This window comes from Pseudophryne corroboree, chromosome 9 (assembly GCF_028390025.1).
Source record: "Pseudophryne corroboree isolate aPseCor3 chromosome 9, aPseCor3.hap2, whole genome shotgun sequence".
In the NCBI taxonomy this organism is placed as follows: domain Eukaryota; kingdom Metazoa; phylum Chordata; class Amphibia; order Anura; family Myobatrachidae; genus Pseudophryne; species Pseudophryne corroboree.
In genome coordinates this window covers 411,741,676-411,765,801 of record NC_086452.1, presented here as the reverse complement: position 1 = coordinate 411,765,801, position 24,126 = coordinate 411,741,676, and the positions used below count along the sequence as shown (strand labels likewise).

At 46.9% G+C, this 24,126-nt stretch overlaps 1 protein-coding gene across 1 annotated transcript in view; it reads right to left on the bottom strand.

Moving 5' to 3' along the window:
• Positions 1 to 235: 235 nt before the first annotated feature.
• LOC134957091 (protein S100-B-like) overlaps positions 236 to 24,126 on the bottom strand; it is a 64,073-nt gene continuing 40,182 nt past the window's right edge. Inside the window, exons 3-4 of the mRNA XM_063938836.1 lie at positions 15,967 to 16,123; positions 236 to 440 (exon numbers count right to left, since the gene is read on the bottom strand). Of these exons, the coding sequence (XP_063794906.1) occupies positions 282 to 440; positions 15,967 to 16,123 (316 nt within the window). The 3' untranslated portion in view covers positions 236 to 281. The remainder of the gene's footprint in view (positions 441 to 15,966; positions 16,124 to 24,126) is intronic.

Below are 24,126 nucleotides of genomic sequence, written 5' to 3'. Positions count from 1 at the left end.
TGGGAAAGCCAGTGGAAGAGCTTGTCCAGTACTTGGAATGCCGCTGTAACTGCTTACCCTAATATCAGTTCTCTACAAGGAGGCTTCTGCGTACCCAATTACCCTTCATCCTGTCTTTTACCCCTTTAATTCTACTCACAAGAAAGCAAGAGTACTAATAAATACCATTGTAAGGGATCGTTTTATGCATGCATGTTGCTGTTAGTACAATTGCAATTGTTAACACTGATCCTATACACAAAGAACGATAACAGGTAATACAAATGAAGAAATTATCTCCGTCATTCATCATCCATTTCGACATCGTTTAGGAACGAGAACTCTACGGCTACTGCAAAGTTTGCCACAAAAGACATGAACTCCTTGAAATCGACTTGACCTCTGCTCTTGCTCTCCATATTCTGCAGGATTTCTTTGTATTGGTTGTCGCCATTTAAACACTTGAGGGAGTAAAGAGTAAAACATTCATTATTATTCTCAATTAAGAGGAATGGAAGCTTAATACAACAGGGAAAAAGCACACAAAGGAAATTGTGCACAGTTGTATGCAATAGTTACTGGTTCAATCTTCATATAAAAAAAACTATTTATACTGGCGTGTCACAGTTCTTTTAATGATAGTAAATAGCTCTTTCCAATATAAAGGACAAGATATATATATATATATATATATATATATATATATATATATATATAAAATTTTTATCTATATAACTAGTTAAAAAAAATAAGAGTAAAGATAATACAAATAAAGCATAAAATAAAAATAACTAAAATAGTCTCTCACATGAATCTGCAACGTATTTTGTGGCATGCGGGGGAATCAATCAGCCATGATAAATTATCGCAGCTAATTGATCCACGAGGGTTGATCCAATTAGCCCTGAAAGCTGGCGGTATTGGGGATTTTTTTCACATGCCTGGAGGCAGGAGCAGCAGTCTCTTCTGCCCATGTGGGGTCAGGGGGGGGTGGGGGGGAGCGATCACACTGATCCTCCCATTTGGATTTGCCCCTTGCTGAAGGGCACAAAATCTGCGCTTAGTGCCACTTCCTGAAACTACTTTTTTTTTTACAGCAATTTGTATAAGGGGGCGTGGCCATGCACTCACAATTAGGCCACACCCCTGAAAAAGTTCCTGGGCCCACCACAGCTCTCTACTCCACTGAAAACAATGGGGGGGGGGGGGGGGGGGAAAGCACACCTAGGGGTAAATTGACTAAGAATTGTGTCTGGACGATTCTAAGACAGACCACTCTCAGCAAATCTGCGGTCTGTTCCCATGGTAGCGGGCAAGGGCATAGTTACCATAGGCAGTGCCGAAACTAGGATTTTTGTCACCCGGGGCAATCCAGCTATTTGCCCCCCCCACACCAAATCCCCCCCCCCCCAAACCCCCCCCCCCCCCAAAAAAAAATACATAAGGATAAATAAATAATAAATAAATAAATAAAATAAAAAACTACAAAACAAAAAAACAGACCCTATCAGACTAAAATAATCAGATTGTCCAAAATTTTGAAAAAAGGGGATACTACTGGACAATATTCCCCTATGTGCCTCAAATGCCCTATGCGTCACATGACCCATAAGTGTGTTCAACTACAAGCTCCTCTGTGTGTCCCCATGCATTGCACTATATCATAACACTTTATCACTGCACTACATTCCCCTATCCACTGCACTACATCACTATACTACATCCCCTACACGCTACACTACATCACTACACTACCTCTGTTTATTCAGTATGCTACACCACATTAGTGCACTACATGCCCTATATACTGCAATACATTACTACACTACATACCATATATGATGCACTACATCACTGCATTACACCCCCCTATAAGCTACACCAAATCCCCCTATCTGGGAGACAAAAGTGGAGGCTGATACTGCTAACTGTGCGCTTCTATAGCTTGCATGGTGCACCACACGCTAGTCGCAGCACTGCATGGCAAAGAAGAGAGTTTAAGACAGTAGCCGACATAGGAGAGATCCCAGGTACTGGAGCTCACTCACACAGCGTCGGAGGGTCAGATACATTGCCCTTGGAGCTGTCTCAATAGAGCAGCACAGCACTGATGGTTAAAAAAAAAACCCTGCTCCTCTGTAACTCCTTGGCGCCCCCTCAAATCCTGCACCCGGGGCGCATGCCCCCTTAGCCCCCCCCCCCTAGTTATGGCCCTGCCATAGGTGCAGGCAGTGCAGCTGCTATGGGGCCCAGAGCGGAGAGGGGCCCACCTCCTCTGTCACAGCTGCATGCGTTTTTCACCACCTCAACTCCCACAATCTCATTATCCATTGAAGGCACTACTATCTCCTCTAGCCCCCAAGTACGCTGTCTTGGCGTAATCGTTGACTCCTCCCTCTCCTTCAAACCACACATTCAGCACCTCTCACAAACCTGTCATTTTCATCTCAAAAATATTTCTGGATCAGACCCTTTCTCACCCAGGATACCACCAAGACCATTATCCACTCACTGATCATTTCCAGGCTGGATTACTGTAATCTTCTCCTAACTGGCCTCCCTGACAATTACCTCTCTCCACTCCAATCTATCCTCAATGCTGCAGCCCGGCTCATCTTCCTCACCAAACGCACTACGTTCACCTCCCCTCTCCTACAAGCCCTTCACTGGCTCCCCTTCCCTTTCAGAATCCAATTCAAGCTTCTCACACTCGCTTACAAAGCCCTCACCCACTCCTCTCCCATTTACATCTCAGACCTTATCTCCCTTTACACTCCCAACCGACCTCTTCGCTCTGCTAATGCACACCGACTCTCCTGTCTTCTGATTACTTCCTCCCACTCCTACCTCCAAGATTTTTCACGTGCTGCTCCCTTATTCTGGAATTCTCTTCCTCTCCCCCTCATAAATCTCCACCTCTCTACAGAACTTCAAACGGGCTCTTAAGACCCACTTCTTCACCAAACCAAGCCAAATCTGATCCTAACCCACTGTTCCACGCTTTCTATGTACCCCGTCTGTGTCACCCCTGTCTGTCTGCTCCTCCCCTTTAGAATGTAAGCTCTCTCTTCCCTCATGTGCTTATCCTTTTCTTACTTTAATAATCCTCTACTGCCCCAAATCCTGCAGGTTTCGGCCACCTGATACTTATCTCAGTGTTGCATACTGATGTAGCTATGTTTAGTTACCCTGTACTTGTCCTATATTGTCTTCAACTGTAAGTCACTGTTTTCCTGTTTTGATTATGTGCATATGTACTCTGTAATTGGGCGCTGTGGAACCCTTGTGGCACCATATAAATATAGGATAATAAATAATAATAATAATAATAATAATAATAATAATTGGGTGATACATAGGAGCCCTTCAAACATTTACCTTGGGGCACAAACAATCTAGTTATGCCCCTGGATCTGCTAATTGTAATGTGGTATAAAATGAACTGGAAGACATTATAATGTTACATAATATGAACTGGGGCACTGTACTAATGCACAATATGAAGTAGAGGCACTGTAGTGTGGCATATTATGAACTGCAGTCACTGTATGTAATAATGTGAATTACTGTGTTGCATAATTTGTTCTGGCAGCCATACAATGTGACATAATGTTAACAAAGGCACTACTATGGGGCATAAAATTAAATAGGGCACTACTATGGGGCATAAAATTAACAACTGCTGCAAAGAGGAGTCTATCTGGAAGCATTGGGACAGGGGCCCATTCAATATGCTGCTATGGGGCCCACAAAATTCTGGCTACGCCCCTGGTAGCGGTTGTCACTTTCGGGAGAAGAGCACCAGGGATAAGCAGAATATGTATATTGAGTGTGAGTGAGGGTGAGTGTGTATTAAAGGACTTATACATTTGTTGTCTGTTTTTATTTTAATAGTTCCTTTACAGTGGGACAGCTCTTAATGCTGTGCATGCTGGAACTTTTGGTCCTCCAAGTGACGTCACACGCAGCCGCTGCGATCAGGAAACTGGCGGTGAGTCTCCTGTGGCCACAGCTAAGCTGCGCCGGCAGGAGGCTCCCACAGTTTCTGCTAACAAGCAGATATTGCGAACGCTTCACAATTTCTGCTTGTTGAAGGGGGGGAAGGGGGGGGGGGGCTCTGGTCAGCATGCTGGGTGGCCTTGCCCAGCGATGGCGGCCCCCAGCATGCGTTCCAAAGGATAGTAAATTCTGCTGATTAGCAGAATTTACTATCCTTACTGAATTAGCCCCTTTGTTAAGCACGATCTTAGCACATTTGAGTGTTTGATCTTGAAAAACTCTCACGTTTCCCAACGATGCCAATCGCGTTTAAACTCAGACCAAACATGATTCTTAGCAATTTTGTCCCCTAGAGTATGCATGTGATCTGATTAAATAATTGATTATGCACCATAATATTAAACACCTTTTTTTCTTTTTTGCCTCACTAGACTACAAATCATTTTTGTTAATTTTGTTTAATCTCGGCTGCAGTATCTGTTGCTCTGTGACTGTAGCAGAAATATCATCAGGATTATAGAATCTGTCGCTAATTAATTTTTACTTCAACATCGGCATAGCTACTAGTAATTTGTTTTATACAAAAATAAATGAATTTGAGCCCTGTGCAGATTAATATCTGATATGAATAAAACACAGGAACACAGAATAATATTTCACATTATGTATACTGTAATTAAAATGAGCCTCATAAAGGTGAATTGATTCTTAATTAGTCTGGTCTCCTAAAACCTGTCCACAAACATGTTTTATGAAAATATTGAGCACTAATTAAATTAAATGTTTTGCCTTCATAGTGTGCAAAGGATGGAAAAATTACATATATTTAGCAATGAATAAACAAATATATACAGTAGTATGCTGTGTTAATTGTGTTAATTATATAGTGATTTCCTTCAGAATTTCTTTTTTTAAAGGCCCATATAGACGGGCCGATGCCGGAGAGATGTGTGCTGAGCGTGTGGGGGGAGATGGGGGGGGGCGCTCATTTCGCCAATCTAGCAGCAGCGATAGCGATGCGCGGGGAGCGATAATGCTGAAATTCTAAGCAATCTAGTCAGATTGCTTAGACTATCGCTCAGTGAGTACCCCCCTTTAGAATATCGCTCCGTGAGTACCCCCCTTTAGTGTCTGGAGAGGTGACGGAATTCTCCATTGCAGTTTGTTGTGGGTTTAATACTTTGCAATAATAATTGCCTAAATCAATATATAAAGCTCTGTTGCTTGTAATTAGCTAATTTGAAAATATTGTCTAGGCTAATTCTAGGTCATAGGTCTGCAAACTCGGTCCTCATTACTCCACACGGTGCATGTTTTGCAGGTCTCCTCACAGAATCACAAGTGAAATAATTAACTCCACCTGCAGACCTTTTAAAATGTATTTGTGATGCACCTGCTGGGTTACCTGCAATACATGCACTGTGTGGGGTAATGAGGACCGAGTCTGCAGCAATATGTTCTAGGTCAGGCATTCCCAACCGCGGTCCTCAAGGCACACCAACAGTGCAGGTTTTAGTGATATCCAGACTTCAGCACAGATGGTTAAATCAAAATAACTGAGGTACTAATTAAGTCACCTGTGTTCAAGCCTGGATATCACTAAAACCAGGACTGTTAGTGTGCCTTGAGGACCGCGGTTGGGAAACACTGTTCTAGGTGGTATTTCTTTGTAGGGTATAAGTGACCAGCGGACGGGATGCTAGCAGTCACAATACCAACACCGGCATCCCGATCCTTTAAATCCCAACGAGGTAAGTGTATGCTATCCCCTACCCCTAAACCCTCCCTTCCCGCAGCCTAACCCTAACCTAGGCCCTTAGTGCCTAACCCTAACCTCCCCTTCTTAGGGGGTCATTCCGAGTTGTTCGCTCGTTATTTTTTTCTCGCAACGGAGCGATTAGTCGCTAATGCGCATGTGCAATGTCCGCACTGCGACTGCGTCAAGTAAATTTGCTATGCAGTTAGGAATTTTACTCACGGCATTACGAGGTTTTTTCTTCGTTCTGGTGATCGTAATGTGATTGACAGGAAGTGGGTGTTTCTGGGCGGAAACTGGCCGTTTTATGGGTGTGTGTGAAAAAACGCTACCGTTTCTGGGAACAACGCGGGAGTGGCTGGAGAAACGGAGGAGTGTCTGGGCGAACGCTGGGTGTGTTTGTGACGTCAAACCAGGAACGAAACTGACTGAACTGATCGCAGATGCCGAGTAAGTCTGGACCTACTCAGAAACTGCTAAGAAGTGTCTATTCGCATTTCTGCTAATCTTTCGTTCGCAATTTTGATAAGCTAAGATTCACTCCCAGTAGGCAGCGGCTTAGCGTGTGCAAAGCTGCTAAAAGCAGCTTGCGAGCGAACAACTCGGAATGACCCCCATAGTTCTTAAACCTAGCACCCCCTAGGTGGTGCCTAATCCTAACCCACCCACCCCCCTCCCGGTAGCCAAATCCTAACCCTTCCCCCCCCCCCCCCCTTCCTCAGCCTAACCCTCTGGTTGGCACCTAAACAGCATGCCGGCTGTCAGTATTCCGTCATCGGTCCCCTGACACTGCCAGGATTCCGGTGTCGGCATACTTACAGGTGGCAGGATTCTAACGTCAGCATTCTGACTGCCAGGATCCTGACAGTTGGTATCTTAACCGCATCCCATTGGTAGCTAGTCATACATGTTGTCCCACCTTATAGGGCAGTGGGACTGAGCGAACCCAACCAACCAGGCCCTAGTCTATATGTTGAGCCAATTTTAGGGATTTCTGTGGGATGACGCTTTTGACGATCTGCAATGACTAGTAATAGACATCATGTCAGAGAGAACAAATAGACTCTTGGGTGAAACCCGTACAAGGTAAAGAGAAGGTTTGGTGGACTCATAGGTGACATTGCTGTAGACATATTCCCATGTTGGAACATACAGCACATCATTATTTCATTGGAAATTCACATAACTATAACTATATTGTTCCAGGGGGTGTAGTATGGCTGACCAGCGGGATCCCGGCGGAGAGGGGCGAGTGCAGCAAGCCCCTTGCGGGCTCGGTGGTGACCTGCGGTCGCCACGGGTTCTATTCCCACTCTATGGGTGTCGTGGACACCCACAAGTGGAAATAGTCCCTGTTGGTCGGCATACCGACCATCGGGATAGTGAGGGGTCGGGATGGTGGAGGAGGTCATGTTGTTCCAGGGTCTGGTTGTTATTATTATTATTATTATTATATTATTATTTATAAGGTGCCACAAGTGTTTCGCAGCACCGTACAAAGCACAGTACAGGGAGACAAAACTTAGCATTACAGTAAATAAATAACAAAAATAGAGTACAGGTAAAAGAGCACCACACGTTCTCAAGATATAATACAGCTTATATATATGTAGCGAGGGAGTAATCATTGTACTACTTGGGGCTGGCGGCCATAGATAGAGATGAGCCTTTACCAGCAGGAGAAAGAGCGGGTAAAGATGGTCGCTGAGTAGGAGAGAGCTGCGAGTGAAATGTGTCGAGAAGATACTTACTCTGTCCAATGGGGATGTAGTCAACAGGTCGACAATAACAAAGATTACATTTTTAATGTCGACACCACAGGGTTGAATACTATGATGTTGACATTGTTAAAATGTCTACAGGCAACATCTCGGCATTCTCAGAATTTTGAGCCTTTCACATATAGTATATTGTAAACTACAATGTCGTAAAAACTAAGTAACCAACATTTAAGTCATGCCAATTGTAATAATCTGGATATTTGAACCTTTCTTTTTTTTTTTTGCAGTTCTCATTGAGTTTTAGACACTAGCTGGTGTGTATGTGGGTCCCCTATCATAGGTTCATGTAGTACATAGAGACAGAATTACCATCTTTTGCTTTATTATTAAATATACGTTACATTGTACTGAATTTCCAGGACTGTGAGGTATTCACTACAGTACATAATCTTTGTAGCTTATACTGCATGAACTATCAGTATTTGTATATACACTATATATATATATATATATATATATATATATACTAGGTGATTCATCGCGCCCTACGGGCGCTCTTCACACCGTCGTAATGGGCTACGCCCCCTTAACCCTTGCACACCCTTGTGGCGAGCAATATTTTTATTATATGGAGTATTACCTCCAATCATAATTGTGTGAGTGGTTAAATATTGCACGTACAAAGGGCATGCGATGGTTAAGGGGTGATAAGCCCCTTGCAACGGCGTGAACAGCGCACGCAGGGCCTGATGAATCACCTAGTAGGTGCTTTGGTTGGGGGAGTGGCGGGTGCGGGGAAGACGCGGGTGGGATCCGGGGGTGCCACGGGAGGGGGGTGGGGGGCGGTTTGTGGTGGTGCTGCAGGTTGGGGTCTGAAGCCACCGCGGGTGGGAGAGGAGCAGATGCGGGGGTGCCCCGGGTGGGGGAGGGGCGAATGCGGTGGTGCGGCGGGAGAGGCGGGTGTGGGGTTGCTGCGGGTGGGGGAGGGGGTCCGGAGCTACCGCGGGTGCTGGAGGAGGTGTGTGGGGGTGCTGCAGATGGGGCCCGGAGGTACTGTGAGTGAGGTAGGGGTGGGTAATGGTTATCCTGCTTCTCCTCCTGGAAGCAGCTAAGCTGCTGTCCTCCCTTTGGCAGTGGCTCTCCCGGAGACTCGCACAGCAGCCAGTCACTATTGTTAGCGCCGGTGTCCCAACGCGCCGCAATACAGGGAAGACGATGCACTCAATAAACTACAGCTCCCAGCAGCCCTAAGGGCCGTAATGCTTCGGCGCTAAGGGCGGCTGGGAGCTGCAGTTTAGGGGGGCGTTACGTGTGTACGCATCACTGGTACAGGGGGCATTATGTGTCTAAGCGGCACTGGTACAGGGGGCGTTACGTGTCTAAGCAGCACAGATACAGGGGCATTACGTGTCTAAGCGGCACTGGTACAGGGGGCGTTACGTGTCTAAGCGTCACTGTTACGGGGGGCGTTACGTGTGTAAGCGGCACTGGTACAGGGGGGCGTTACGTGTGTAAGCGGCACTGGTACAGGGGGGCGTTACGTGTGTAAGCATCACTGGTACAGGGGGGCGTTACGTGTGTAAGCGGCACTGGTACAGGGAGCGTTACGTGTGTAAGCATCACTGGTACAGGGGTGTTACGTGTGTACGCGTCACTGGTACAGGGGGCGTTACTTGTGTAAGCGTCACTGCTACAGGGGGTGTTACTTGTGTAAGCGTCACTGTTACAGGGGGCGTTACATGTGTAAGTGGCACTGGTACAGGGGGCGTTACGTGTGTAAGTGGCACTGGTACAGGGGGCGTTACGTGTGTAAGCATCACTGGTACAGGGGCCGTTACGTGTCTAAGCGTCACTGGTACAGGGGGCGTTACGTGTCTAAGCATCACTGGTACAGAGGGCGTTACGTGTCTAAGCGACACTGCTACAGGGGGCGTTGCGTGTGTAAGCGTCACTGCTACAGGTGGCGTTACGTGTGTAAGCGTCACTGCTACAGGGGGCATTATGTGTGTAAGCGTCACTGCTACAGGAGGCGTTACGTGTGTAAGCGTCACTGGTACAGGGGGCGTTACGTGTGTAAGCGTCACTGGTAAAGGGGGCGTTACTTGTGTAAGCGTCACTGGTACAGGGGGTGTTACTTGTGTAAGCGTCACTGGTACAGGGGGCGTTACATGTGTAAGCGTCACTGGTACAGGGGGCGCTACATGTGTAAGCGTCACTGGTACAGGGGGCATTACATGTGTAAGCGTCTCTGGTACAGGGGACGTTACATGTGTAAGTGTCTCTACCACAGGGGGTATTATGTGCGCTGTGCCTTTGTAAAGTATGCGAGGTTGCCAATTTATGATTTGCAGGGGGGGCGACGAACACCCTAGCAACGGCCCTGACTGCACACCCACTGCACTGCACAGCACTGTCACCTTCTACATTGATTCAGCGTCCATACATTACCCTCCGTGATATCACCCACTCTATCCATTACATTAGCCATCTCGGGGCTTCCAGGCTGGCAGCCCAGGTGCTGTGTTGCGGAGTCAGGGCCTCTGGGGATCTGGGTGCGGCTGTGGCGGGGAGGCAGTTCTGTGACATCACGCGCAGAGAGGCTCCAGGGCTCAAAGAGTATGCGGCGCAGGGAGGGCTATGAAAGCCTTCCGCTGCACCGCTTTCATACACGTTTGCTGGTGGCCGCAGCAGCTTTTGTTACACCTGCGCTGCGGCTAGGGAGTGGGGATTGTTGATGGCAGGCGGACTGGCAGCAGGACATACGACGCTGCAGCAAAAGGATTTTTCCCCCTATCTACAGCGCAGAGACTTGCTGCAGATGCAGTGGCATAGCTTCCTGCTGCACCTTTTTGGCAGGTACAGTACCTTTTTTTTATGGTCTATACCGATTTTTGACTCTCCAAGCTTCCATTGAAAGTACAGGAAAAGGGGCGTGGCCATGTAGCTGTAGCTGTGGCCACGCCCCCTTTTCGAATTTGTATACATTTTTATGTGTAAATTGTTGGAGGATATGTTGCTGCAGGTGCAGTGGCCCTATTTTGGGGTGTGGGGCTGGAGCTGCAGCTCCATCAGTCCCATTGCTAATCCTGCTCTGTGAAAACACAGCAGGCAAAGGGCAGAGCCTCCCATTGGATGTAACCTGTGTGGGAGGGCGTTTCTCCCCAAATCAGCTGTGGACTGGGTGTGATAGACCTGCCACTAACCCAATGAGAGATGCGTTATACACACAGGCACAAAGTCACAGAGCTGGGCTATTATATAGGACAGGGGCGGCCAACCAGTCAGTGACAAAGAGCCAAAAAACCTTGTTAGGTACGTCAAAGAGCCGACATCGAGCCGAAGGCGTGCATGCAAAAATGGAATGTGGCCTTGTGCCTGCTAGACCACGCCCCAAAGCCAGAACGACATAAAATAAAAAAATTTAAAGTCAGATCCATTGAAAAAGCCACTTTCACATAAAATAATTGAAAAAGCCAAATTCACATAATAAACTTAAGTTCCCCCATGTGTCACTCCAGCCAGCTCCGCATGTGACACTCCTGCTAGCACCCTCCTACTGTATGTCACTCCAGCCAGGGTATCCGGACTCCAGGTCGACAACAAAAAGGTCGACACACCGTAGGTCGACACCAATTAGTCGACACACCTTTGGTCGACATGGACAAAAGGTCGACAGGAACAAGGTCGACATGGAAAAAGGTCGACATGAGTTTTTTTTTTTTTTTTGGAACCTTTTCATACTTAACGATCCACGTGGACTACGATTGGAACGGTAATCTGTGCCGAGCGAAGCGGAGTGAAGGCACCATGCCTGAAGCATGGCGAGCAAAGCGAGCCATGCGAGGGGACGCAGTGCACTAATTGGGGTTCCCGGTCACTCTACGAAGAAAACGACACCAAAAAAACATAAAAAACTCATGTCGACCTTTTTCCACGTCGACCTTGTTCCTGTCGACCTTCTGTCCATGTCGACCTAAGGTGTGTCGACCAATTGGTGTCAACCTAAGGTGTGTCGACCTTTTTGTTGTCGACCCTGAGTCCCAGACCCCCAGCCAGCTCCCCATGTGACACTCCTGCTAGCACCCTCCTATGTCACTCCAGCCAGCTCCCAATGTGACACTCCTGCTATCACCCTCCTATGTCACTCCTGCCAGCCCCCCACATGTCACTCCAGCCAGCTCTCCCATGTGTCACTCCTGCTACCACCCTCCTATGTCACTCCAGCCAGCTTTTCCATGTGTCACTACTTCCAGCACCCTCCTTCATCACTCCAGTCAGCTCCTCCATGTCACTCCTGCCAGGACCCTTCTGTGTCACTCCAGCCAGCTCCGCCTTGTGTCACTCTAGCCCACCCTCATGTGTCACTAAAGTTCCCCCACCAAGCCCCTAATGTGTTCTCTGTTTGTCAGTGGGTGTCTCGCCTCTAGTATCTGGCTCCTTCAATTTTCGGTCCCTGTAGTGCTGCTGCCTGTCTGGCTGGAGTGTAGCGGTTTCTGTATCTGTTGTGGTCACATGATTTACAGTGTTGGGAGCCACATTTAAATAAAGAAAGAGCCACTGGTTGGCCACCGCTGATATAGGCTATATATATATATATATACATATATATATATATATATATATAAATAAAATGTAGTATCCATGTTGTTTGCAGGCATCCTCTCCAATTGTTGGCCAAGCCTCTGTGGTGGCTGGCCACACCCCTTAAGCATGGGCCCCTACCACTGCATTCCCCCAGTGGTTGCCCCAGTCCGACACTGGAGTAGGATCAGACAAGGGAACCTGAATCTGCATGGGGAGAAGAAGACCCGAAACTGTAAGGAGACAGAACATTTTGGCTATTGGAGTCCAAAGAACAGCAGGTTCCCAGCACTGCAGACTCATGGAGCCAGGATCTGAGCTTTTACATACCAATCATCTGGACCAGGGGTGTTTTAAAAGAGGAAGGGGCCCGTGTGCAGACTCCAGGTGGGCCCCCTCCTCTCCATGGCGCAGTAGACAATGGCAGTGTGTCAGAGTATACTGCACATGTGTAGGTCTTCGGAAACATGGTGACCACCATGTTCCGGAGACTAATCACTACTGTGCATGTGCTGTGACCATTTTGCAGTTGATTTTTGCACGGCTGCAGCATAGATGCGAGACTCTGGAAAGGTAAGTAATGAAACATGGGTGTAGTGTGTGCAGCGTGGGTGCCCCTTGGGGCCGTGTCCACTGCACACATTGTAAAAATGCCAATGATCTGCACTCTCACTGCTGCAATCACAAGATATTTCTCTGTACTGGCATAGTATAGGCAAAAGTTCTCTGTACTTCTATATACTTTATATATTTATGAAGGGGCCAGACCCCTCACTCTCTAATAGTTAGTCAAACAATGAGGCTCCTGGCCACACCCACTCTGGAGTCTGGCCACACCCCTAAACATGGGCCCCAACCAATGCACTCAACTGGTGGGCCTGACACTGGGCCATGCCACAGGTAAACGCAGGGGGAATTTCTGGTTGCCCAGAAACCCCCTTCATCCTGGCAAGTGTCTCAAATTATGACAATAATAGCAATGGTATATAGGGGGTGATTCCGAGTTGTTCGCTCGCTAGCTGCTTTTAGCAGCATTGCACTCGCTAAGCCGCCGCCCTCTGGGAGTGTATCTTAGCTTAGCAGAATTGCGAACGAAAGATTCGCTAATTTTCTCGTAACGATTACCCCGCAGTTTCTGAGTAGCTCCAGACTTACTCAGCCATTGCGACCAGCTCAGTCCTTTTCGTTCCTGGTTTGACGTCACAAACACACCCAGCGTTCGCCCAGACACTCCCCCATTTCTCCAGCCACTCCCGCGTTTTTCCCTGAAACGCCTGCGTTTTTCCGCACACTCCCAAAAAACGGCCAGTTTCCGCCCAGAAACACCCACTTCATGAAAATGCGACTAATCGCTCCGTAGCGAAAAAAAATAACGAGCGAACAACTCGGAATGACCCCCATAATACTATTACTGGAGCTGATGCAGTGTAAAGAACAGAGCGGAGTTGCTGCTCATGCCCAGTTCTAGCAGCTTCTCCTACCAAGATTGATGTGTGTGATTTTGAGTTCTCAATCAGTGCACTGGACCAGAGAGTAGCTGTCAGGAAGAAGAGACAGGAGCCTTACCATGAGGTGGGAGAATGTGTACTTAGAAAGTGCAGTACTGGTTCTATTACAGTATGTTTGTGTATTTATTTATGTTTAACCTTTTCCTGACCACTTATCTTATTTATATTATTTAAATATGTTTGATACAGCCTATACTAAATACCATCTATAGATTTAAATATTAATACTGTATTCCATGTTCCACCGAGTGGGAGATTGTGGATTGTATGTTGAAACCCCCTTCTAGAAATCTTGCTTTTGCCACTGCATGCCCTAGTAACAACTAAATTCACAGGGCACAATAGGTTTTTATGGGACCTGTGTGCACCAAACAGAGGAAAAAGGAGTCATTAATCTTTTTATTTCTCAATAATGAGCCTCATTAAGATTTAGGAGCAAATCCAACTTAATAGTGCAAATTTACCCCTGGACAAATCATTTTGCAATAAAAAATACAATATGAGAGTGCGCTTATCAAATCCAATGTAGATTTTATTATATTAAAAATTTTTTTTTTTTAAAAACTTATTATTGTATACATGCAATTCTATATAATCTAATATCAGCCGGCCGGCTATATACAAAGACTTATTTCCAATATAGTATAAACAATACTGGCATATAATCAAAACACATTTCCTAAGTATTTAAATTTTCATTGTACTGAGTTCTTATCAGCAGCTCCAATCTGTCTGCACAAGTCCATGTATATACGAAAAAATGTTTAGCAGCTTATTGCATCAATTATATTAATTAGCAATCTCTTAAACAAATATTGACGCCAAGTAGGTAGTTTAGTAATGATCTAAACCACAGTTTTCCTCACAGCTGAACAGTTCCATTAAGGCAGTTCGTATAAATTTTGTTACAACTGTAACTAATGAAATTACTATGTATCAGGTTGAAATTTGTGTACCGTACAGAGTGCTTCTGTTAACCGGCTTGCAAGCATACATACGGCGTCCCTCCTGGTTAGTGTTTCTCGTCACTGTCCGTTCACTTTGGAGGGGAATCACTTCATATGTCACTCGCCATTTCTTATCCTCCCGGCGGCTGGCCGTACGGCTGGAATATTTCCTCGTCAGCCTGTACAGACCGCAGCATTTTGCACATCAACTGGTCGGTGACTGCTAACACCCCGAAGGCGCGGGGTTGTGTATGCCTTCTCTGCTGACAAGTTCTATAACCTCCAGTAAGGCTGACGAGGAAATATTCCAGCCGTACGGCCAGCCGCCGGGAGGATAAGAAACGGCGAGTGACATATGAAGTGATTCCCCTCCAAAGTGAACGGACAGTGACGAGAAACACTAACCAGGAGGGACGCCGTATGTATGCTTGCAAGCCGGTTAACAGAAGCACTCTGTACGGTACACAGATTTCAACCTGATACATAGTAATTTCATTAGTTACAGTTGTAACAAAATTTATACGAACTGCCTTAATGGAACTGTTCAGCTGTGAGGAAAACTGTGGTTTAGATCATTACTAAACTACCTACTTGGCGTCAATATTTGTTTAAGAGATTGCTAATTAATATAATTGATGCAATAAGCTGCTAAACATTTTTTCGTATATACATGGACTTGTGCAGACAGATTGGAGCTGCTGATAAGAACTCAGTACAATGAAAATTTAAATACTTAGGAAATGTGTTTTGATTATATGCCAGTATTGTTTATACTATATTGGAAATAAGTCTTTGTATATAGCCGGCCGGCTGATATTAGATTATATAGAATTGCATGTATACAATAATAAGTTTAAAAAAAAAAAAAAAATTTTAATATAATAAAATCTACATTGGATTTGATAAGCGCACTCTCATATTGTATTTTTTCTTGATCTATATTGGGGTAAATGACCTAGTACCCCAGAGAGAGCTGCTTTCAAAGCCGACAATTGCAGCGCCAGGAATATTGTGTTGTTTTTTCCCATTTTGCAATAAGATTGCATTTGTTTCTTCCATGCAGAGAAAGTACGCTTGCTTTCTAGTGTAGCACACAAATACCAGCAAAGTTGCTTTTACTCTAAATTTGAGCTAGGATGTGGCCCTTTCCCAACTGTAAAACTCGCCTAGACATTTTAAATGACCTCTGCGCTCCCCGCAACACAACCAAGTTTTGCTAAGTTACAAAATTTTACCTTCAATTATTTTTATCTGCATGTTCGACAAATACACTCTCTGTGTATCCTAGATAAATTATTAATTGAAGAGGTGGAACATTCGTGTGTTGATACCAGGGAGACTTGAGATCAATCCAATGATCAGTATGAGCCTATCCTACTTTTTAACTTCAGTCACGACTTTTCATATGGTTTAAGATAATGCTGTTCTGCAAATGAAAAAATTATTTTAATAAAAACATAAAGATATGATCTTACGGGATGTAGTGTCGGCATCTCTTTCCGTAAAAGCTGTCTGAGTTCCTTTGTCTCCAGTGAGAATGGGTCACCGCCTTTACTAGCATACTTATAGAATATCTTTATCAGGGCAACAATTGCTTTCTCCAGCCGAGTCTGGGCCCCAAACTGGGGAATTCTGAAAAGGAAAAGTCAATTTCAGTCAATTTGATTTAACCATCTGGACTCAAGCATGGATATCCTTAAAACCTGGACTGTAATGGTGAAGTTTAGAAAAGTAGGATTTTATTTACCTACCGGTAAATCCTTTTCACGAAGTCCGTAGAGGATACTGGGGTCCACATTAGTACCATGGGGTATAGACGGTTCCACTAGGAGCTTTGGGTACTTTAAGAAATCAATAGTGTGCACTGGCTCCTCCCTCTATGCCCCTCCTATCAGACTCAGTCTAGAAACTGTGCCCGAGGAGATGGACATATCCTGAGGAAGGATGTAACAGAACAGTGGTGAGATTCGGACCAGCACACACAAACAAGAAGAAAGCCATGCTAACCAAACTTGAACAGGGACAGCAACAGCTGAACCAACAACATTACTAAACAAAGAAACAGTGCAGGAAAAACGAAGCACTGGGACGGGCGCCCAGTATCCTCTACAGACTACGAGAAAAGGATTTACCGGTAGGTAATTCAAATCTTATTTTTTCTTACGTCCTAGAAGATACTGGGGTCCACATTAGTACCATGGGGATGTACCAAAGCTCCCAAACCGGGTGGGAGAGTGCTGAGGCTCCTGCAGAACTGATTGACCAAACTAAAGGTCCTCCGAGGCCAAAGTATCAAACTTGCAGAACTTAGCAAACGTGTTCGAACCCGACCAAGTAGCTGCTCGGCAGAGATGTAAAGCCGAGACACCCCGGGCAGCCGCCCATGAAGAACCCACCGACCTAGTAGAGTGGGCCTGTACTTTAGGAACCGGCAATCCTGCCGATGAATAAGCATGCTAGATAGTAAGCCTGATCCAGCGAGCAATAGACTGCTTTGAAGCAGTACACCCAGTTTTCTTGAGATCATAGAGAACAAACAGCGAGTCAGATTTCTTGTGACGAGCTGTCCGCTTCACGTAGCTCTTCAAAGCCCTCACAACATCCCAGGACTTTGAGGTAGCAGAGGTGTCAGTAGGCACCGGAACCACAATAGATTGGTTGATATGAAACACAGACAGCACCTTAGGAAGAAATTGCTGACGAGTTCTGAGTTCAGCTCTATCTTCATGAAAAATCAAGTAGGGGCTATTGTGAGACAACGCCCCCAGTTCGGACACACGCCTTGCAGAAGCTAAGGCCAATAGTGTAACGGTCTTCCACGTAAGAAACTTTACGTCAAGCTCCTGTAAAGGCTCAAACCATTCCGATTGTAGGAACTGCACACCACGTTCAGATCCCAAGGTGCCGTGGGAGGCACAAAGGGCGGTTGGATGTGCAGAACCCCCTTCAAGAATGTCTGAAGGGAGGGAAGCCAATTGTTTTTGGAAGAAAATGGATAAGGCCGAAATCTGGACCTTCAAGGAGCCCAAACATAGGTCCACATCCACACCCGACTGTAGAAAAAGAAGAAAACGTCCCAGTTGAAATTCCACTGCAGGAAAAGTCCTGTTTTCACACCACGAGACATATTTTTTCCAAATACGGTGGTAATGTTTAGACGTAACCCCTTTCCTGGCTTGAATAAGGGTTGGTATAACCCTGTCCGGAATTCCTTTCTGGGCTAGAATTTGATGCTCAACTTCCATGCCGTCAAACGTAGCTGCGGTAAGTTGTGATGAACAAACGGCCCCTGTTGTAGAAGGCCACTGGTCCTCTAGGAGCATCTTCAGTAGATCCGCGTACCAGGCCCTTCTTGGCCAATCCGAAGCAATAAGAATTGCTTGAACCTTTTTATTCTTTTGAGAATTCTTGGGATCAGTGGAAGAGGTGGAAACACATAAACCATTTGGTAGACCCATGGAGTCACTAGAGCGTCCACCGCCACTGCTTGCGGGTCCCTTGACCTGGAACAATACCGCTTTAGCTTCTTGTTGAGACGAGAGGCCATTATGTCTATTTGTGGAATTCCCCACCGACGTGTTAAGAACTCAAACACCTGCGGGTGAAGGCCCCACTCTCCCGGGTGGAGGTCGTGTCTGCTGAGGAAGTCCGCTTCCCAGTTGTTTCCTCCCGGAATGAAGATTGCCGACAGCGCAACCGCTTGTCTTCTGCCCAGAGGAGAATTCTTGTTATGTCTGACATTGCTGCTCTGCTCTTCGTTCCGCCCTGTCGGTTTATGTACGTTACTGCCGTCACATAGTCGGACTGAACCTGAATGGCGTGATTTTAAAGAAGATGCGATGCAAGTAGCAGGGCGTTGTATATGACCCTTAGTTCCAGAATGTTGATCGGAAGAATGGCTTCCTGACTTGACCATTTTCCTTGGAACTGTTGCCCCTGGGTGACTGCTCCCCAACCTCTGAGGCTTGCGTCTGTGGTTAGCAGAACCCAATTTTGAATCCCGAACCTTCGACCCTTTGTCAGGTGAGAAGTTTGAAGCCACCACAGAAGAGAAATCCTGGCTTTTGGTGACAGACGTACCCTGTGGTGCATGTGAAGATGCGATCCGGACCATTTGACCAGCAGATCCAGCTGGAAGGGCCTTGCATGAAACCTTCCGTACTGCAGAGCCTCGTAAGAGGTGACCATCTTCCCCAGAAGTCGAATACATAGATGCACCGATATCCGGGCTGGTTTTAGGATATCCCGAACTATTGACTGGATTACAAATGCCTTTTCCAACGGAAGGAATACCTTCTGTTCCTCCGTATCCAGTATCATCCCCAGAAATGGAAACCTCCGTGTTGGTTCCAGGTGGGATTTTGGTAGGTTCAGAATCCATCCATGATCCTGAAGTAGTTGGGTTCAGAGGGCAATCCTGTCCAACAACCTCTTCCTGGAAGGCGCTTTTATCAGCAGGTTGTCCAGGTACGGTATTATGTTCACTACCTACTTGCGAAGGAGAAACATCATCTCTGACATTACCTTGGTGAATATCCTCGGTGCCCTGAAGATGCCAAATGGCAGAGCCTGAAACTGGTAGTGACAGTCCTGTAGTGCAAACCTTAGATAAGCCTGATGAGGCAGCCAGATCGGAATATGAAGATACGCATCCTTGATGTCCAGAGACACCAGGAATTCCCCCTCCTCTAGACTTGAGATCACCACTCTCAGAGACTCCATCTTGAACTTGAACACCCTTAAATACGGGTTCAGTGATTTGAGGTTTAAAATGGGCCTTACCGAACCGTCCGGTTTCGGTATCACAAACAGGTTGGTGTAATAACCCTTGTTTTGTAGTTGAAGTGGAATTGGGACAATGACCTGAGTCTGTACCAGTTTTTGAATTGCTGCCTGTAAAGTCATACTTGCTTCTGGAGAAGCTGGTAAGCCTGATTTGAAGAATCTGTGAGGTGGGAGTTCCTAAAATTCCAGTCTGTATCCCTGGGTGATAAGGTCTGTGACCCAGGGATCCTGGCAAGATGTTGGCCAAACGTGACTGAAATAACGTAACCGTGCTCCCACCTGCCTGTTTTCCAGGCAGTGCGGACCACCTTCATGCTGAAGGCTTTGAGGAAGCAGACCCGGAGGTCTGTCCTGAGAACCTGCAGCTGCTGGTTTTCTGGGTTTACCTCTATTACCTTTGAAGGCTATAGAAGAACCTTTGGATTTGCCTTTGAATTTCGCTGTCCGAAAGGGCTGCAGAGTTGGAGCAGAGTAGGTTTCCCTGGCAGGGGGAGCTGCAGAAGGAAGGTACGTAGACTTACCCGCTGTAGCCTTGGATATCCACTTATCCAGTTCATCTCCAAAAAGGGCCTCACCTGTGAATGGTAGGTTTTCCACGCCTTTCCTGGAATCCGCATCCGCAGTCCACTGGCGTAGCCACAAGCCCCTGCGTGCTGACACTGCCATGGCAGTGGTGCATGCGTTGAGCAAACCAATTTCCTTTATGGCCTCCAACATAAAGTTAGCAGAGTCTTGAATATGCTGCAGGAGTAAAACTATCTCCCCCCTGGGCAAGCTATCCAATCCGTCAATTAGGTTACCTGACCACTTTGCAATGGCTTTATTGATCCATGCGCAAGCAATAATGGGTCTCTGGGCCACCCCAGCAGCAGTGTATAACGATTTGAGAGTGTTCTTAATCTTGAGGTCAGCTGTGTCCTTTAAGGATGCTGCCCCAGGAACAGGTAAGACTATCTTACGTGACAACCTAGATACCGATGCGTCCACATTCGGCGGGTTTTGCCATTTTTTTTCTATCTTCCAGAGGAAAGGGAAAGGATGTAATGAATCTTTTAGGGATCTGAAATTTTTTGTCAGGGTTAGCCCAAGTTTCTTCAAACAGGGCATTCAATTCCTTTGATGAAGGAAAAATAGCTGAAGATTTCTTTTTAACACCTCCTCTACCGCCGCCGTCTTGTCAGGAATGTGCAGGACATTTCTGATAGCCTCTATCAGGGCCTGTATTCCTTGTGACAGGACCGCATACCCCCCACTCACATCCACTTCACCCTCCTCTGGATCTCTGATGTATCATCATCAGTATCATCCTGCATGAGCTGGGCCAGAGTACGCTTTTGTAGGCAAATGGCAGGGGTTTGAGGCACTGATATGTGAACTGAATCTCTATTCATCAGGTCATCCATAGACTTTTAAGACACAGAATATAGGATTGCAGGCAGCTATGTATATGTGGGCGTGCCAGCTGCCTCCTTATGTTTACAGTAGGAGGCTCGCTGAATCTAGGGCCAGCTGAAGCGATAGCGCGCAGCTCCCCTCAGGTAGTTCCCAAGGGGCTTTGAAAGCTGGCTGGGTGAGTCAGTGACTGCCTTCTACTCTGTCCGGAGTATGTTTGTGTCACGTGATGCTTGCCTCCGCCGCCAGACCCACTGAGGCATTCATTCTTCAACTCTGTCCTGTCCAGGTAACTCGCATGTCGGGAGGTGGCAGCGGGTACAAGGGTGTGGGGGAGGGGGGGTGGAATCATTATAATAAACGATGTAGGTGTTTATTTGCTTTTAATTAATGATTGTGGCTGTATTTTATTGTTGTGTCTGTGTGGATTCAAAAATAAAGATGCAGCAGTATTATGTATGGTTCTTCCCACTTACTCTCTCCATTCATAGGTGTTTATGTGTGGAATGCGTTTATGTGACCGGCGGTCAGGAGACTGCTGGTCACAATACCGATGCCGGAATTCCGGCGCCTGAAAATCCCACCGGTTGGCATGCCGACCAACAGAGACTATTCCCACTCGTGGGTGTCCACGACACCCATAGAGTGGGAATAGAACCTGCGGCGAGCGGTATTGTGACCGGTGCTCTCCTGACCTCCGGTCACACATACCCAACCCATTTCTATAATGGGTGCAGTGTGTGCAGTGCACATGAGCCCACACCACACACCCTGCACCCATGTATTATACTTACCGTATATACTCGAGTATAAGCCGACATTTTCAGCACTTTTTTTTGTGCTGAAAAAGCCACCTCGGCTTATACTCGAGTCAGTGGCAGTGCAGTGTGACAGGCAGAGTAGTGTGAAGGAGGGACACGGAGCGCACAGCGCACGGCTCTCCTGTGTCCCTCCTGCATCTCCGGCGGCTGCTGCGGGTCTATTAAAGGAAGTACCCGTTCGTGACCTCTGATCACGAACCGGCACTTCCTTTAATAGACCCGCCGCGGCCGCCGGAGATGCAGGAGGGACACATGAGAGGCGCGCGCTGTGCGCTCCGTGTCCCTCCTTCAGAAGACAGCGCGGGATCGACGGAGGGGTAAGTAACAGCACTGGGGGAGCGTATTTGGCACTTGGGGAGGGGGCATATCTGGCGGCAGCATGAGGGGCATATCTGGCAGCAGCATGAGGGGCATATCTGGCAGCAGCATGAGGGCATATCTGGCAGCAGCATGAGGGCATATCTGGCAGCAGCATGAGGGGCACATCTGGCAGCAGCATGAGGGCATATCTTGCACATCTGACACTGTGGGGCATATTTGGCAGCATGCGGGCATATCTGGCACATGAGGCACTGTGGGGCATATCTGGCAGTATGAGGGCATATCTGGCACTGTGGGGGCATATCTGGAACTGTGGGGGCATATCTGGCACTGTGGGGGCATATCTGGCACTGTGGGGGGCATATCTGGCAGTATGAGGGCATATCTGGCACTGTGGGGGCATATCTGGCAGTATGAGGGCATATCTGGCACTGAGGGCTGTGTACGGCAAGAGCTGCATTTCCCACCCTAGGCTTATACTCGAGTCAATAAGTTTTCCCAGGTTTTTGTGGTAAAATTAGGTGCATCGGCTTATATTCGGGTCGACTTATACTCGAGTATATACGGTACCCCTCCAGAGTACCATGGCGGCGGCCCTGCAGTGCGGATACAAATCATTTGGAAAATGGTCACCACAGCCACTTTCAAGTAATTTGCGCATGCACACCAGAGATGTCCCCAGCTACAAGGCGCGGGTCCCCTCCTCTCTTTTAAACGCACCTGTCTCCATTAACTTTATTCAGTGGAGGCGTCTTTATGAAATGTAAGCAACTTTGTTTATATATATCCGTGCATGCATGTTTTTAAGTTAAAAGTAAACGTGTATATGTGTGTGTGAGAGCACGCTTCAGGTTCAAATTAGGCAGCATGTCCAGATGCATTTTCAGTAAAATAAATGTGATGTGCAAAATCAGAGGGCACTGAGCTACCCCGAGTGAAAAGATGTCACGCTCTGAAACATTGGTCTAACTATCGGTGTAATCATTCTTTCATTACTGCTTAGGATTCCTGAGTGCCGTCTGATTTTGTATGGAAAGCCCGGCACTCCCACAGCTGGCTACATGCCCTGGTGCCCTCAGGAGGGTATGAACACAGAAATAAACAAACTGCGGCACTCGGGGACTGATAGAAGAATTAATGTATTAAGCAATACAAGACATCCATTGACGTTTCGGGGAATTCAACCCCTTTCTCAAGATGCACATCTTGAGAAAGGGGTTGAATTCCCCGAAACGTCGATGGATGTCTTGTCTTGCTTAATACATTGATTCTTCTATCAGTCCCCGAGTGCCGCAGTTTGTTTATTTCTGTATATATACACACACACACACACACACACACACACACACACACACACACACACACACACACACACACACACAAGCCTTACTCCAGCTCTGACTGCTCCATCTATGTTACGATTGTATTTGGAAACCCCCCTTTCAAAATCATGCGTTTGCCACTTGGTGAGCTGCTGGATCCGCTCATAGTGAAGCCTCACCCCCTTAATGGGGCTCGGCTTCCCGCTTTTTTATACTGGTCTGAGGTCATTTTTATGCCTAACAGAGGGTTAAACCCTTGTTAGGTATGATAGCCCGTGTGGGTATGCATTGGTGGCTCAGAGCGCCCCTCACAGCGAGACACACATCTGTGTATGTCCTCTGAGCCCCCTGGAGCGCAGCCTGCACTCAGAGCTACGCTCCTACCCTTCTGCCGCCATTCCTGCTGGCGACCCGCTAACAGGGACGCCGGCTCTGTACTAACCACTCTTCTATCTTCTGGCTCTGTTACTGGTGGCGGCGTGCTACGGGAGGGTATGCTCGCTGTGGTGGGGATTGCGAATGACTCCCTCAGGAGCTCAGTGTCCTGTCAGCAGAGAAACGGGACCATTAACTCTTTAGGAAGTTGGGCCGTTCTCCCCCCTAAGTCCCACGAAGCAGGCAGGCTGGTGCTATTCAGACCTGCCTGAAAATAACAAACTGAAAATAAATGCAGAAAACTCTCCAGGAGCTTCCCTAAGCATGACTGGCTCCTCCGGGCACATTTTCTAAACTGAGTATGGCAGGAGGGGCATAGAGGGAGGAGCCAGTGCACACTATTGATTTCTTAAAGTGCCCAAGGCTCCTAGAGGACCCGTCTATACCCCATGGTACTAATGTGGACCCCAGTATCCTCTAGGACGTAAGAGACATCTGCATTAAATCATTCACCAGGAGAGCCGATAGCGCTGCCAGAAAGGTGTAATCATGGCCTTATTTGGCTATTCCTCCTTCCGTGGGCAGCACACAGTTTTGCAGAGAGTCAAGGCATTCACAA